Consider the following 12,832-nt stretch of genomic DNA (forward strand, 5'->3'; position numbering starts at 1 on the left):
GAGGTAGAGGGTCAGTGATTCATCAGTCTTATATAACATCCAGTGCTCAACACATCACACGCCCTCCTCAGTGCCCATCACCCAGTTACCCCATCCTCCTACCTCCTTCCCCTCTAGCAGCCCTCGGTTTATTTCCTATGATTGAGAGTCTCCGGTTTATCTCCCTCTCTGATTTCATCTCGTTTTATTTTCCTTCCTTACCCTATGATCCTCTATCTTGTTTCTTAAATTCCACATATGAGTGAGATTATATGATAATTGCCTTTTTCTGACTGATTTATTTCGCTTAGCATAATACCCTGTAGTTCCATCCACATTGTTGCAAATGGCAAGATCCCGTTCTTTTTGATGGCTGAGTAATAGAATACAGGTATTTAGAAATAAGAACAAAAGCTTCCCCATTTTGTGCTCTCTGATGATGGAAGTAAAGTGGCGGAGGTGCCAGAATCAAAAGCTTTGTTTTTCTTGAAACCATTTTATTCCGAAGAATTTACAGAAGTGCAGTATGTATTCTAACCCTTTTAAAGAAGGAATACCATCTTTTAGGTGAAAATTGGAGATAATCGATCTGTTTCTAAAAGGTTACATTTTCCTCCGCAGAAATGATATGCTATATTAAATCATAATTCACCTGCAGAAAATATAGCACGCTCTTACATGCAAGACCGAGGTGTATGTGTTTCTTGGGTGCACCACTATTGGGAAATATCTCTAAAATTCGTCGAATGAGGCTAGAAGTCAGGAAGTGTAGGAGCGCTTGGGCCTTGATCAGCATCCGTCTGTACCGAACAGAAGAGAAAGTAATGCTATTGGACTTGAGTGGCCCACAAAGGAAGCAGTGTGCTTGGATCCCAGAGGACCTTCTTGTGAGGAAGGCTTTTTATTGTTTATTTGCATTTCACTGATCTCTTCTGTCTCGGAGAAGGAGGATGAGAATGAGCAGAGAAGGCAGTGTTGCTTCTTGGGGTTTATTGGGTTGACATGAGTCTTCTAATTCCTGCTTCTCCTGGGGCCACACCCCCGCCTGCCCCCAGGCTGGCGCCGGAGGCATGGCGCAAGAGGTTAGGGATTGTCTTTTTCACTGGGTCCCCAAGGGCTTAGAACAGGGCCTGACACATGGCAGGCTCGCAGTAAATATTTGCTAAATGAATTTATAGAGTTAGCCGGAACCCTGAGTATTGTATATATTTCTGTTTGCTTAAAATGTTCCCTTCCCCCCCACCCCCCCAGAAGAAATACCTTTTTTACTCCTAGAAGCCAGATTTTATAATATTTTACCTCTCTGGGTATAGGGAGAATGGTGGGAAGAATTTTTTTTTTTTTAATCACACTGACAGCTAGTCTGTTGAATTTCCAAACAGAAAACCCTGTTCTGCCAAAGGCTGATTATCACAGTAAATAACTGTGACCTTTGCTTTTCATGCCCTTGCTTTTTTTTTTTTTTAATGCTATCTCTGGGTTCTTTTGTCCAGTTTTGATCCCTTCTAAGTGAGACTACTCAAAAGTTGTGGAAAGATAAAAGTGAAATCAGAAAATCCTTTTGGCTTGGTGTTTGAGGGAGGAGAGGTGAAAACCAAGATAATAGGACCAAAAGATACCTTACTTCTTTATCGACAAACTTCTATTTGCTTAAAATGATCTAATGCAATCCGTGTGAAAAGACATCAACTGTGGAATTGGTCAGTCAGTTTTGGAGCAAAGCGGGATACTGGAATAGACGAGTTCTTTTTTTTTTTTTTTTTAAAGATTTTATTTATTTATTTGAGAGAGAGAATGAGATAGAGAGAGCATGAGGGGGGGGAGGGTCAGAGGGAGAAGCAGACTCCCCGCCGAGCAGGGAGCCCGATGCGGGACTCGATCCCGGGACTCCAGGATCATGACCTGAGCCGAAGGCAGTCGCTTAACCAACTGAGCCACCCAGGCGCCCTAGACGAGTTCTTTTTAAGGAGCCAGGACTGGAGGGTGCCGTGAGTCTCTCACGACAGCACTGGCCAGGCGGCTCTGCCCTTCCTCTGTTGGGATATAACATGTGTGTGTTTGTTTCTTAGCTTGACATCGACGACGAGGTCAAGTTCTGATGCTCTGCAGGGGCGATACGCAGCTCCTGAACTGGAAGTAAGTTCATTTCCTTCCCTGGTCCTGCTTCATCTCAGAAGACCCATTTTTCAGGAAGCCTCTTTCTGTGTGTTTGCATCTCTATTGATCTGCATCCCATTTTTCTCCCCAGGAAAGAATACAGTTTTTGTACAGAAAAGACAATGTCTTGTAGATACGATAGGATTAAAATGAATCTTTGATTTTCCTCCAACAAAACTAGCCTCTAGTGTGGCATTGCTGCCCATCTCCCACTCGAGGCCTGGGTAGCTTTGTCGGGCTGCTCTCTGCGATTTCCTTCTGTCATAATGGACTGTGTGTGTGTGTGTGTGTGTGAACTTCTAGTCCATTCTTCTGTGTTGTTCTGGAGAAGGGAAGGAGCAAGCATCTGCTCCCTGCCACACTGCTGAGCATTGTCTACGTATTAGCTTATGTAACTGCATCAGTTCCGTCAGGTGGGCATTTCACTGGATAAGGAATTGGGAACAGTAGAGGTCCAGAGAATCAGGGTGGTTGGCAGAATGTCTGTTACTTCCTTACTTGTGCAAAAGTCTTTTGCTGGGGCCCTCATGGAACATCCACTTAGGTCAGAAAAGGGCTAATCCCATGGAGGCAGCCAGAAAAAGACTCAGCCCTGACCCCAAGAATGGAAGGAACATGGGATTCCAATGGTGGCTGAGACTTAACAGCACTTGCTACATGCCAGGCAGTTCTAAGCGCTATATTTGTGATTGCATTTCATCCTCATAAAAACCCAGTGAGGGCTTTATCTCCATTTTACAGAGGGGAGAGACAGAAAAGTTATTTAAACTTCTGATTAGCTGGCATGTGGCCTGTGCACTCTGGCTCCGGAGTCCGTGGTCCTGAACTCTGCTGCCCGAGAGCTCAGCCGCTGGCTCCTGGCCCCTGGCCCCCGGCCGTGTCCTCGTAGCCTTCCCGGGATGGAGGAGCCCTGGTGTCTGTCCAGATACGGACACTCTTCTCTGCAGCTGGGGCTCTGGGGACGGTCTTTCCTGCACCTGACCTGGAGATAGTGAACATTATGAAGGGTTGTCAGTCTGCCAGCAGCATTCAACAGCTCTTTCTGTCCCTTCAAAAAAGGAGAAGGCTCTGCTGAGTCTGAATAGGTTACTGCTTCTTACACAGAGGAGAATGGTCTCTAGAAGGCAGGCATTTGTTCTCACCACTGGCCGGGTGACCACCTGCTGAGGTCGTGCTCTGTGGCTTCAATATCCCTATTGTGTAGAGTGCAAGCTCAAAGAACAGCAAGTCTCTAAGTTAGATTTAAGAGGATGCTTTCCTTCTCATTCTAAGGAAAATGTCCCACTGTTTTCTTCTGAACGGGAGAGCCTGCAAAAGGGAGAGCCTGCAAAACGGAAGTTGGTTTGCTCTCCTTGTATCAAGTTTCACAGGATATACCTTTGAAAGAGAGAGTGGTTTCTTATGCTAAGTTAAGCTTCAGAAGAACTAGGACCCCAGGATACCCTGTCTTGAGCCCACTGAATGATTAGTGAATCTTAGACTGTGTCACTTGATCCAAGATTCTGTCACGGCCATTCCCTCTTAGAAGTATCCCTGATGTAGTAGGGAAACGGGCTTGGCTTTGAGGTGTATAAATGAGATGAAGGCTCGAGCTCCATGTCCTTGTCCCTGGCTCTGTGTTCTTTCTTTTTTTTTAAGATTTTATTTATTTATTCATGAGAGACAGAGCGAGAGAGGCAGAGGGAGAAGCAGGCTCCCAAGGAGCAGAGAGCCCGATGCGGGACTCGATCCCAGGACCCTGGGATCATGACCTGAGCCGAAGGCAGACGCTCAACCATCTGAGCCACCCAGGCACCCTCTGTGTTCTTTCTAATAAAAGTACTGTCAGCCAGAAAGTGCCAAGGACCCAGTACTCCCCAGCCGGTCTTGCTACATGTAATGTTTCTTACTCTGTTTACCAGAGTCTTTCTGAAATCATGTATTAATTTTTCATAATCCAGTTTTTTATTAGTTTATTGTTCTGAGTAGGTCAGAAACACGGTACAATTTTTTTTTTTTAAGATTTTATTTATTTATTTGACAGAGACAGAGACAGCGAGAGCAGGAACACAAGCAGGGGGAGGGGGAGAGGGAGAAGCAGGCTCCCCGCGGAGCAGGGAGCCTGACGTGGGGCTCGATCCCAGGACCCTGGGATCATGACCTGAGCCGAAGGCAGATGCTTAACGACTGAGCCACCCAGGCACCCCAACACGGTACAAAATTTAAAAGGTGCCAGAGACTCTTCAAAGGAAGGCATCCCATCCATCCACCCCGGCCCCCAGTACCCCTGCCTCTGTAGAGGCAGACAGTTCAGCAGCCTGATTTCATAGGAAATGTAGGTGGGCCTCCTGCTTCCAGACCTCCTAGCTTTACCATGTCTGATTCTGCTGGCTCCACCACCTGCTAGACCTCGCATGCCTAGACCTGTTGCCTCTTGTGAACTGCAGACCTTGGAGTGCCTATCCTGCATTTATACTCCAGCTCTGTCACTGGACTCGTTTTGAACTTCAGGCCAGAATTGCTTGACCTCAGTTTCTTCAACTGCAAACAGAATAATAATCCCAGCAAGCAGAGCAAATCATCACCAGGAGTGAGCTCCGCGAGAGTGGGGACCTGTCTTATTCACCTTGCATTTCAGGTTGAATTTTCCAGAAACAGCTGCCAAGGCAGAGTTGACATGCACAGTATCTATTAGGGATCAACACACGTGGAAGGAAAGGAAGGGGAAGGAGGCAAAATTGGGCCAAGGGTGAAGTTGAAGGGCACCGTAGGCTGGACAAAGCCTCTGTTGACCCCTTCTGTGCCCCAGAGCAGATATGACCCATCAGAGCAGTCGCCGAGGGTCAGTGGCCGCACCCCTACACCCCTGCCGTGAGCAGTCATTCAATGTGGGTTGCTCAAGAGGGCTGGCTCTAGGGCAGGGCAACTCTGTGACCGAGGGAAAGCCTGGGAGCCGCCGTCTGGATGGAGGCTGCTCACAGCACTCCCAAGTAGCTGAGCGAGCACTCAGTGAGCGCCATTGAAGGGGCTCTAGGTGGCTCACCTCCGTGTCTGTTTCCTGTCGCCGGCACCAGAGCACTTGGGAAGAACAGATGCTTGGTCAGATCCTGTGGAAGGGGTCTTTACGAGGAAGACTTGGCACATCACGTGGATGGCCTTTAGTGAAGTAGAAAAGCCCCCTGACGTTGTTGGGTTTGCTCTTCCAGGTAGCCCGGTGTTGTTTTTGCTTCGGCCCCGATGGAGAGGGTAAGTAGTCAATCTCCCTTACGTGCAGCTCTAGTCTTAGGTGTTTGGGATTCACACCCAGAAAACTTGAATGGTAAGAGGAACGTTTTCTTCCAAAGCTGGTGTACTGTTGATCTACTTTTCACATTCTTCCTGAGTGATTGCTGGGTGTATTTGTGTTGGTATTCTGGCCAGCAAGAACCCGTTTCTGTTTTGGCTAATATGTAAGTTAAATTCTACAGTGAGATTTAGAGAAGGAGGAAGTACATTTTTTTCAAAGGAATGAAATTTGGAAAATTTCTTCCCTTCAACTTCCTTTTCTTCTTGGATTGGAGCATCCCAGGGGCTTGAGAACGCTTGGCTTGCTCTCTCACTTCCATCTGAGCTTATCCTGGGTTTTCTGTTAGTAAAGGTTCTCTTCTGCTCTGTTAAAAACGAATGTGGTGTTAGGAAACTCATCCTGTGGAGGAGGGTCCTGGGGTTGGGTGGGGGTTTTGCACGGAGGGTGTGGATGAAATTGCCTGAGGCTACAAACGGTTCTTGACATCTTTTCTACTCACCAGTCTCTGGGATTGGAATGAGTGAGTGTGACTGCTAACGCGGCAGGCGTGCACGTGTTCGCTCAATGAGCTTGCGCTCGCTTTGTGCCTCGCAGACGCTGAAGAGCAGCAGAATGTGAAGGAGGGACCACGGGTCATTTATGATGAGAAGAGAGGCACTGTCTATAGCTACTCCTATTTCCACTTCGTGTTCTTTTTGGCTTCCCTCTATGTGATGATGACCGTCACCAGCTGGTTCAAGTGAGTGGCCCATTGTCTTAGACATTTTAGAAGGGATAGTCTTTAGAAAATCAAGTTAAGTCCTAGTCTTTAAGTGCTGAGACCCACACTGAGTCAGCTAAACTCTTCTCCAAGTCCTGCTGTGCTCATCTACACAGAAACAGTCCTGGGGTCTCAACAGTCTGTGGGCATGCTTTTAACCCTGGGAATTGCTGATGCTCACGCCCCACAACCAGGGCTATGGTGGCGCGTGTCCCCTCATTCCTTTTCTGTGCATTTACAAGCCTGTGCAATTTTTAAAATATAAATACGATTATATGTGTTTCCCCTTGAGATTTTTTTGCTTTGTTTTGTTTTTTAAAGTTGGCAATACATGATGGATCTAACTTTCCCTGTCACTACATAGAAATTCTCTTTTAATTCTTTTTGGATCATTTTTCACTGATCCGAAGTTTTGGTTGGATCATAATTTGTTATAACTCAGAATACACATGGGATAGACATTTAGGCTCACTGTGCTTTCTTTTATCCGCTCATGCAGCAACTATTTGAGTGGCTTCGATGTGCTGCACTGTTAGAAATGGCAGGCTTATAATCTAACGGAGGAGACAGACCATGATCCAAATGCGGTGTGGCAGATAGTGCTGACTGTTAGGGAGAAAAATGAGGAAAAGGAATGAGGAGTACCAGGTGGGGTTTAGGGCTGGTGGGGCCAGCAGAAGGCTTCCCTGGGGAGATTTTTCCAGAACATCTTAAGGGAAAAGAGAGGAGGGAGCTTCTAATGTATCCCCAATGCATCTAATGCTTTGGTAATTCCTGGAAAGTTTTGGCATGGGAAGCTTAAAAGATGGAGGGAGCTATAATTAATAAGGCAGAAAATAACAGATATTGTCAAGAATGTGGGAAAAATTTAGAACCCTTTTACAAAAACTCCTGCTGGGATCGTAAACATGGTGCAACCACTTTGGAAAACACTTTGGCAGTTCCTCCGAATGTTAAACACAGAGTTATGGTATGACCTGGCTGTGCTAATCCTAGGTATATACCCAACAGGGAAGAAAAATATGGCCAGACAAAAACTTCTACACACATCACGTATAAGCAGCATCACTTATCACAGCCAAAAAGTAGAAACCACCCAAATGTCTATTAGCTGATGAATGGATAAACAAAACATGCTATCTCCACACAGTGGAATATCACTCAGCAATAAAAAGGAATCAAGTACTGATCCATGCTACCACATGAACAAACCTTAAACACCGGTCACGAGAGGCCACATAATTCCATTTATATGAAATGTCTGGAATAGGCAAATCCAGAGAGACAGAAAGTAGATTAGTGAATGCCAGGGGCTGGGAGGAGGCAGGGAAATGATGTACACTTTAAATGGTGTGAGTTGTATCTGAATCGAGCCGTTAGGAGAAACAGAAAGGCTGGAGGGGATGGGAGCAGGGAGACCCCTTATGGAAGAGATCTTCTCACTGCCTTGTTCTCTTCCTGCTCTGACCACAGTTGGCTCTCGTTTCCACAGCTATGAAAGTGCCAACATCGAAACCTTCTTCAGTGGAAGCTGGTCCATCTTCTGGGTCAAGATGGCCTCCTGCTGGATGTGTGTGCTCTTATACCTCGGGACCCTGGTCGCTCCCCTCTGCTGTCCCTCTCGCCAGTTCTCTGTGTGAGGAGGATCGGAGCAGGCCTGCAGGCTGGAAGTGACATCCCTTGAACAAGTGTCCCAGGGGTCTGAGCCATGACTGGTGCTTCGTGAAAAGCTGGCATCCTCTGGCTGGTTTGAGTGGGTCTGAAAAAGGCTTTCAGAAAGAAAAAAAAATCACCTGATTGGCTTTTTAATTCGGAAAATCAAAAAGAAATAACCATTTTATTCCGAAAGAACTGAAATTTTCAACCAAGCTGATCCTGAGTGATATTTTGTGTGTGTCTCCGCTCTAAAAACTGGAAGACAAATTAGGCTAGTATTTTCCTTCTATACTTTTTTTTACCAAAACACAGTTTGGGGCATGACAGGGATAAATCTGATCTTGTCATTCTTATCCTTGGAATAGAAAACCTTGCCAAAATTTTGAACCCTCAGCCCCTGACGGAATGCAGATCCGTCTCCCATACCTCGGCCGGGAGCCTCATCTGCAGTGGGCTCTGCAGAGACCACTCATCCTGCAGGCTCCTTGCTCTCAGCTACTTGGTATTTATAGGGTACAAGAGGAAGCACCTGCTTTTAACTCCACCCTTGTGCTGTTTCCTCCTGGCCTCCAGACGTTTCCCTTTGAAGCTGTGATGCTGGGAATCACAACTTCACACTCTGCCCTTGCCCTTCTCAGAGGTCCCCTCATCCTTTCTGGGCTCAACGTCTTTGCCCTAATGTGAAAAAGCACAATTTGCCGTCACTACCATGTGGTTCTCCCACTGTGCTATTCCTTCCTGATCCGAGTTCCTGCAATAATTGTGACTCCTATTTGTGGTGTTATTCACATGATTATAGAACAATATCCATGTTGTTTTCTTTGTCTGAATGATGGAGGGCTATCGTTCTTACTTGTTTGTATTATTAATATTAATAATACTCTAGGACCTTACCTTGACTGAAGCCCGCTGCACCTCTCTTTCAGTTACGAAAGTCAGCCAGTTTCTCTTCCACCTTGAGGCCTTTGAAATTGTAAAAGCAAAAGGGCTCTTGTTTCCTGGATCTGGAAGGTGCATGATAATATTCACTGTGGTTTTTTGGAGTAGATTTGCTGAGGTGAGGATTCCAGGCAGCACCTCAAACTGGGCTGACCAGATAAGGCCTATCTCGTACAAGTTGTAGAAGTGGCCAAATATACTTAGAAGAAATCGTAGGGGGTGAGGGGGTGGGGAGGGGGGTATGTAATTAAGCCATAAGCAACATCCATGGAGATTTCCAAAAATACGAACTTGTAAAGTAATACTCATAAGAGATTTGACTTTAGGCAGCTGCCCAAGAAGATATCCGTGTTCAGTGTTGATGTCCGTCCTCAGTCAGGGAAGAGTTTGCTCAGTGGAAAGTCTATTAGGGACCCCAGTGGAGACACGGTGGGGATGCTCCCAGGAGTGTCTCGTGCAGGGTGGAAAGGGTCCTCTCGAGCTCCCTGGCACAGAGGGTCTGAGAATGGAGACACTTGGCCTGTACTTTGTGTGTCCTGCCAAGTTGGGCAGAATCGGGTCCCTGTGTGCCAAAATGCTGGTGTGGGGAATTAGTCCAATTCTTCATTTTTGCTCCTTTGCCCTCCTCCCAGGAACACAAGCGGGAAAACGAATTCAGTGAACGAATTCCTCTAGAATCTTGCCTTATTTATGTTTGAGGTTCCGTTTTTAAAGGCAGTCGTGTATGGGTGAGAGCCTTGTTTTTTGCAAACTTAATCCAATTTCTTATTTTAGGCCAGAAGCTCTTTGAGCTTGGCAGTTGAAAGGTCTCTGGCGTCACAAAACGGAAAGCCGCCTCATGCAGTCCCTGTTAAGCCAGTGGGCCTGGGAGCTCTGTGGGTCGGGGACAGGTCGAGGGAATGGGTTGTGTATGGGACAGCCCCCGGGCAGGAGCTGCCACGGTGGCTGGTGTGGTGACACAGGGCTCTGGGTAAGCTGAGACTGGCTTTAGGAAAGACCGCGAGCAGAGTCCCATCAAGAGCTGGGATGCTAGTTTCATTGTGATTTCTTCCTGCCAGGGTCTAGCTGGTTTGGGCAGCCAGCTATGTGACTTGAGAACTGGCCCTTAGGGCAGGTCACGGTCCAGCTGACAAGGCTCCTGGTCCTTGGCTGGCCTTTGTTGGCGGGCTTCCCCTGCAGAAAGAAGCTCAGGGAAACAGAAAGGAAAGCATTCGTTGCCAGTGGCAGGGCCCCCAGTGCTTCCTTCTTTAGCCGGCCCAGCCAACGCATGTTTTGGAGCTGCTTAAAACTTGGTTTGTGGCCCAAAGTTCTTGAAGTTTAGTTTAGTCTGACACGAGAGGCAGAGTTGCAGTCACTCTGATTTTTAGTCTCAACTGAGAGTCGAAGCAAGTTTATCTGAATGATGGGAGAGATGAGGATATACCCTAAGGACTGAGGGCATATAAATAAGGTGACTTTAATGATTATTCATTGTCATAAACAATACTCAGGTGATGAGTCAATGTTTGTGGGTGTAAAGAACCTACATTCTTGTGCTGTTGTGATTTAAGAAACTGGAAAAATTGTGCCAATTGCTTTGAGTTGCTATAATGAAGGTGTTCATTGGATAAATTCACTGATCTCTTTTTAAAATAATTTTGCTTCCTACAACTTTTTGTACATCATTTTAAAAACTACATTCCCAGTAGCTGCTGGTCAGACTCCTTTAGCGATACAAGAGGGAGAAGTTTTTTAAAAAGCTCTATGTGTATGTTTCTTCTGTGCTATTCCTCCAATGTGGAAATTTTTTCCCTTCTCGTTTTCATGAGTAGAAACACTAGGTGGGGGAAAGGATTCTTCTGGGAATGTTGCTGTATACCTAGATGGGTCGTCATCTGACTGAGGCTGGAGACTTTTCTGTCAAAAGCTTTTGGAAACCCAACTTGGTCCTTATTGGGTTGAGTTTTTATAATACTGGTTAGTTGGTTTTGCTTTTGTCCTCTCAGTTCGGCTTGAAAGAATTGTTCCCCAGAGGTGTTTGGGGCTCTTTGGTGGAGTAGAAGGACTGTATGCATGTGGGCTGTTGGAAGGTGGGGTTACTGGAGATTTGGGGTTCTGGTGCCCATCAGGAATGGTCAGCAGTTGGGCCCCCACATCTCATTTTTTAAATTTCCAGTTCCTCAGAGGATCCTTCATTCTGGATGACCTTCGTGTAATGCTAATCCCCACCCTCACCCCCATATTGTCCCCCTCTGCCTATTTAAGATTATGTACTTATTTAATTTTAGCCAGAAGTTCATTGGTGCTTCATGTTACCCTGCAAAGGGAATTCCAGAGCCTTTGTTTAAGCCTCCTTGGCTTTTTTTCTCCTTTGACTCCCTTTCTAAATAGCATTTCATTTTGGCGTACATTTGTGTTCTACTCCTCTTGGAAGTGGAAGCGGTTTTAATCTATAACGAAGAAGGGTGTGACCTTGGGCTAAGACCCTGCCTGTCCAGAGAGAACGCTGGGTCCTCCTTAATCAGGGACAGTGCAGTAGTCACTCAGCTCATGGAATTCTCTGTAGGAGACTGTCCTAACAGAACTAACTCCCTCTGCTTTGTTCTTAAGGCCACCATGTTTTCTGCCATCTTGAAAATGCTTGTAAAGCCTCAGACACGTTCATCTAGTGTTGCATTTCAGGCAGAGATGGGCTCGCTCATGTTGGACTTATGTTACAGAGCTAGAGAGCTGTTTACGTAGATCTTTCAAACTAATGCTGGTCATTCTAAAGATCTTTATCTTTTTAAAATTTTCTTCCTCAGTAAATCACTTGGAGAGGCATTCATTTTGAAAGGGGGAAATATTTGGCTTTTACCAAAGAGGGTTTTTTGTTATTAAGCAAAATTCCTTCAGAAAAACTTAATTGGGTAAGGATAGATTAAAAACGCATATGTCCAAATCCACTTCTGTAGGAGTTCAGTCATTTATGTGAGTAAAATGATGAAGAACTCTTTAAGGTAATCCTCTGGGTGAAGGATCCTGGGAAATTCTCTCAGGTAAAGAAAGCTTGCAACAGATGTGTAATATATGTCTTGAGAGTTATTTATAAGAAATTTAAGAGGATTGTTTTGCTTTCCTATATTAAAGATTTAAGTTCTTTTTTTACTTTGCAAAAAAAATTCTACAAAAAGTTTTATAATTGTAACATTGTTAATTTTTAAAACTTTTCCAAAACAATTAGCTGTAGCCGGATTATGTGGTTATGTTTTGCTCTACTTAGAATTTGAAATGTAATATGTGTGGTAAATTTACTGTTTGAAATTTATAATAGTCTTGGATGTGGTTAGAGTTTTGTTAACTTTTTAAAAAATTATTTTCTTCCCTCTAGTCACAAAGGCAACTGTGGGTTTATATTTGGTTTTTGAATGCTAATTTTTCTATGAAGCATCTGAAGTTGACCAGTCTTTGCCTATGTAGAAAACTCAAAACTTGTTAACTCTGTACTTTAATAAAATTTAAAATGGAAAACTACATCATTGTTGTTGTTTTGGTTTTTGTGTTTTTTTGTAATTAAACATCCTCCAGGTGGTGTTTTTTTTTTTTTTAAAGATTTTATTTGTTTATTTGACAGAGAGAGACACAGTGAGAGAGGGAACACAAGCAGGGAGAGTGGGAGAGGGAGAAGCAGGCTGCCTGATGCGGGGCTCGATCCCAGGACTCTGGGATCATGGCCTGAGCTGAAGGCAGACGCTCAACCGACTGAGCCACCCAGGTGCCCCTCCAGGTGGTGTTTTCCGAAGATGTTGCCTTCAGATGTTAATCACCATTCTCTCAAGCTCATAGAATCTTTTCTGATTCTTGATAATGAAAATATAAACATGAAAACCCAAATTTTTTGTTTCCTCCACCCCCCTCTCAAAGCTTTTGTGGACTGCCTTTTTCCTATTCTTAGGCTAGTGCCACACTATCTTAAATATGAGAATTAGAGTGAGTCTCTAAGGAAGGTAGTAGAAGTCTTCCAGCATGGGCCTTCTTTTTCAAGATTCGGCTTTCCTAGGCCTTTTATATTTTCCTTAAAAATTTAGGCTTGAGTGGGATGGCACTGTGTCATTAGG

The 12,832-nt window shown here is 45.1% G+C and overlaps 1 protein-coding gene across 2 annotated transcripts in view; it reads left to right on the forward strand.

Moving 5' to 3' along the window:
- The window catches only part of SERINC5 (serine incorporator 5), a 104,428-nt gene extending 92,180 nt beyond the window's left edge, over window positions 1-12,248 (forward strand). For both annotated transcript variants that reach the window (XM_031026563.2, XM_081826677.1), the window contains 4 exons: window positions 2,049-2,115; window positions 5,322-5,361; window positions 5,996-6,140; window positions 7,654-12,248. In XM_031026563.2, coding sequence (XP_030882423.2) covers window positions 2,049-2,115; window positions 5,322-5,361; window positions 5,996-6,140; window positions 7,654-7,801 — 400 coding nt within the window. In that variant the 3' untranslated portion in view covers window positions 7,802-12,248. The remainder of the gene's footprint in view (window positions 1-2,048; window positions 2,116-5,321; window positions 5,362-5,995; window positions 6,141-7,653) is intronic.
- Window positions 12,249-12,832: the final 584 nt, after the last annotated feature.

This window comes from Leptonychotes weddellii, chromosome 7 (genome assembly GCF_054177405.1).
Source record: "Leptonychotes weddellii isolate Sample4059 chromosome 7, ASM5417740v2, whole genome shotgun sequence".
NCBI classification, from domain to species: domain Eukaryota; kingdom Metazoa; phylum Chordata; class Mammalia; order Carnivora; family Phocidae; genus Leptonychotes; species Leptonychotes weddellii.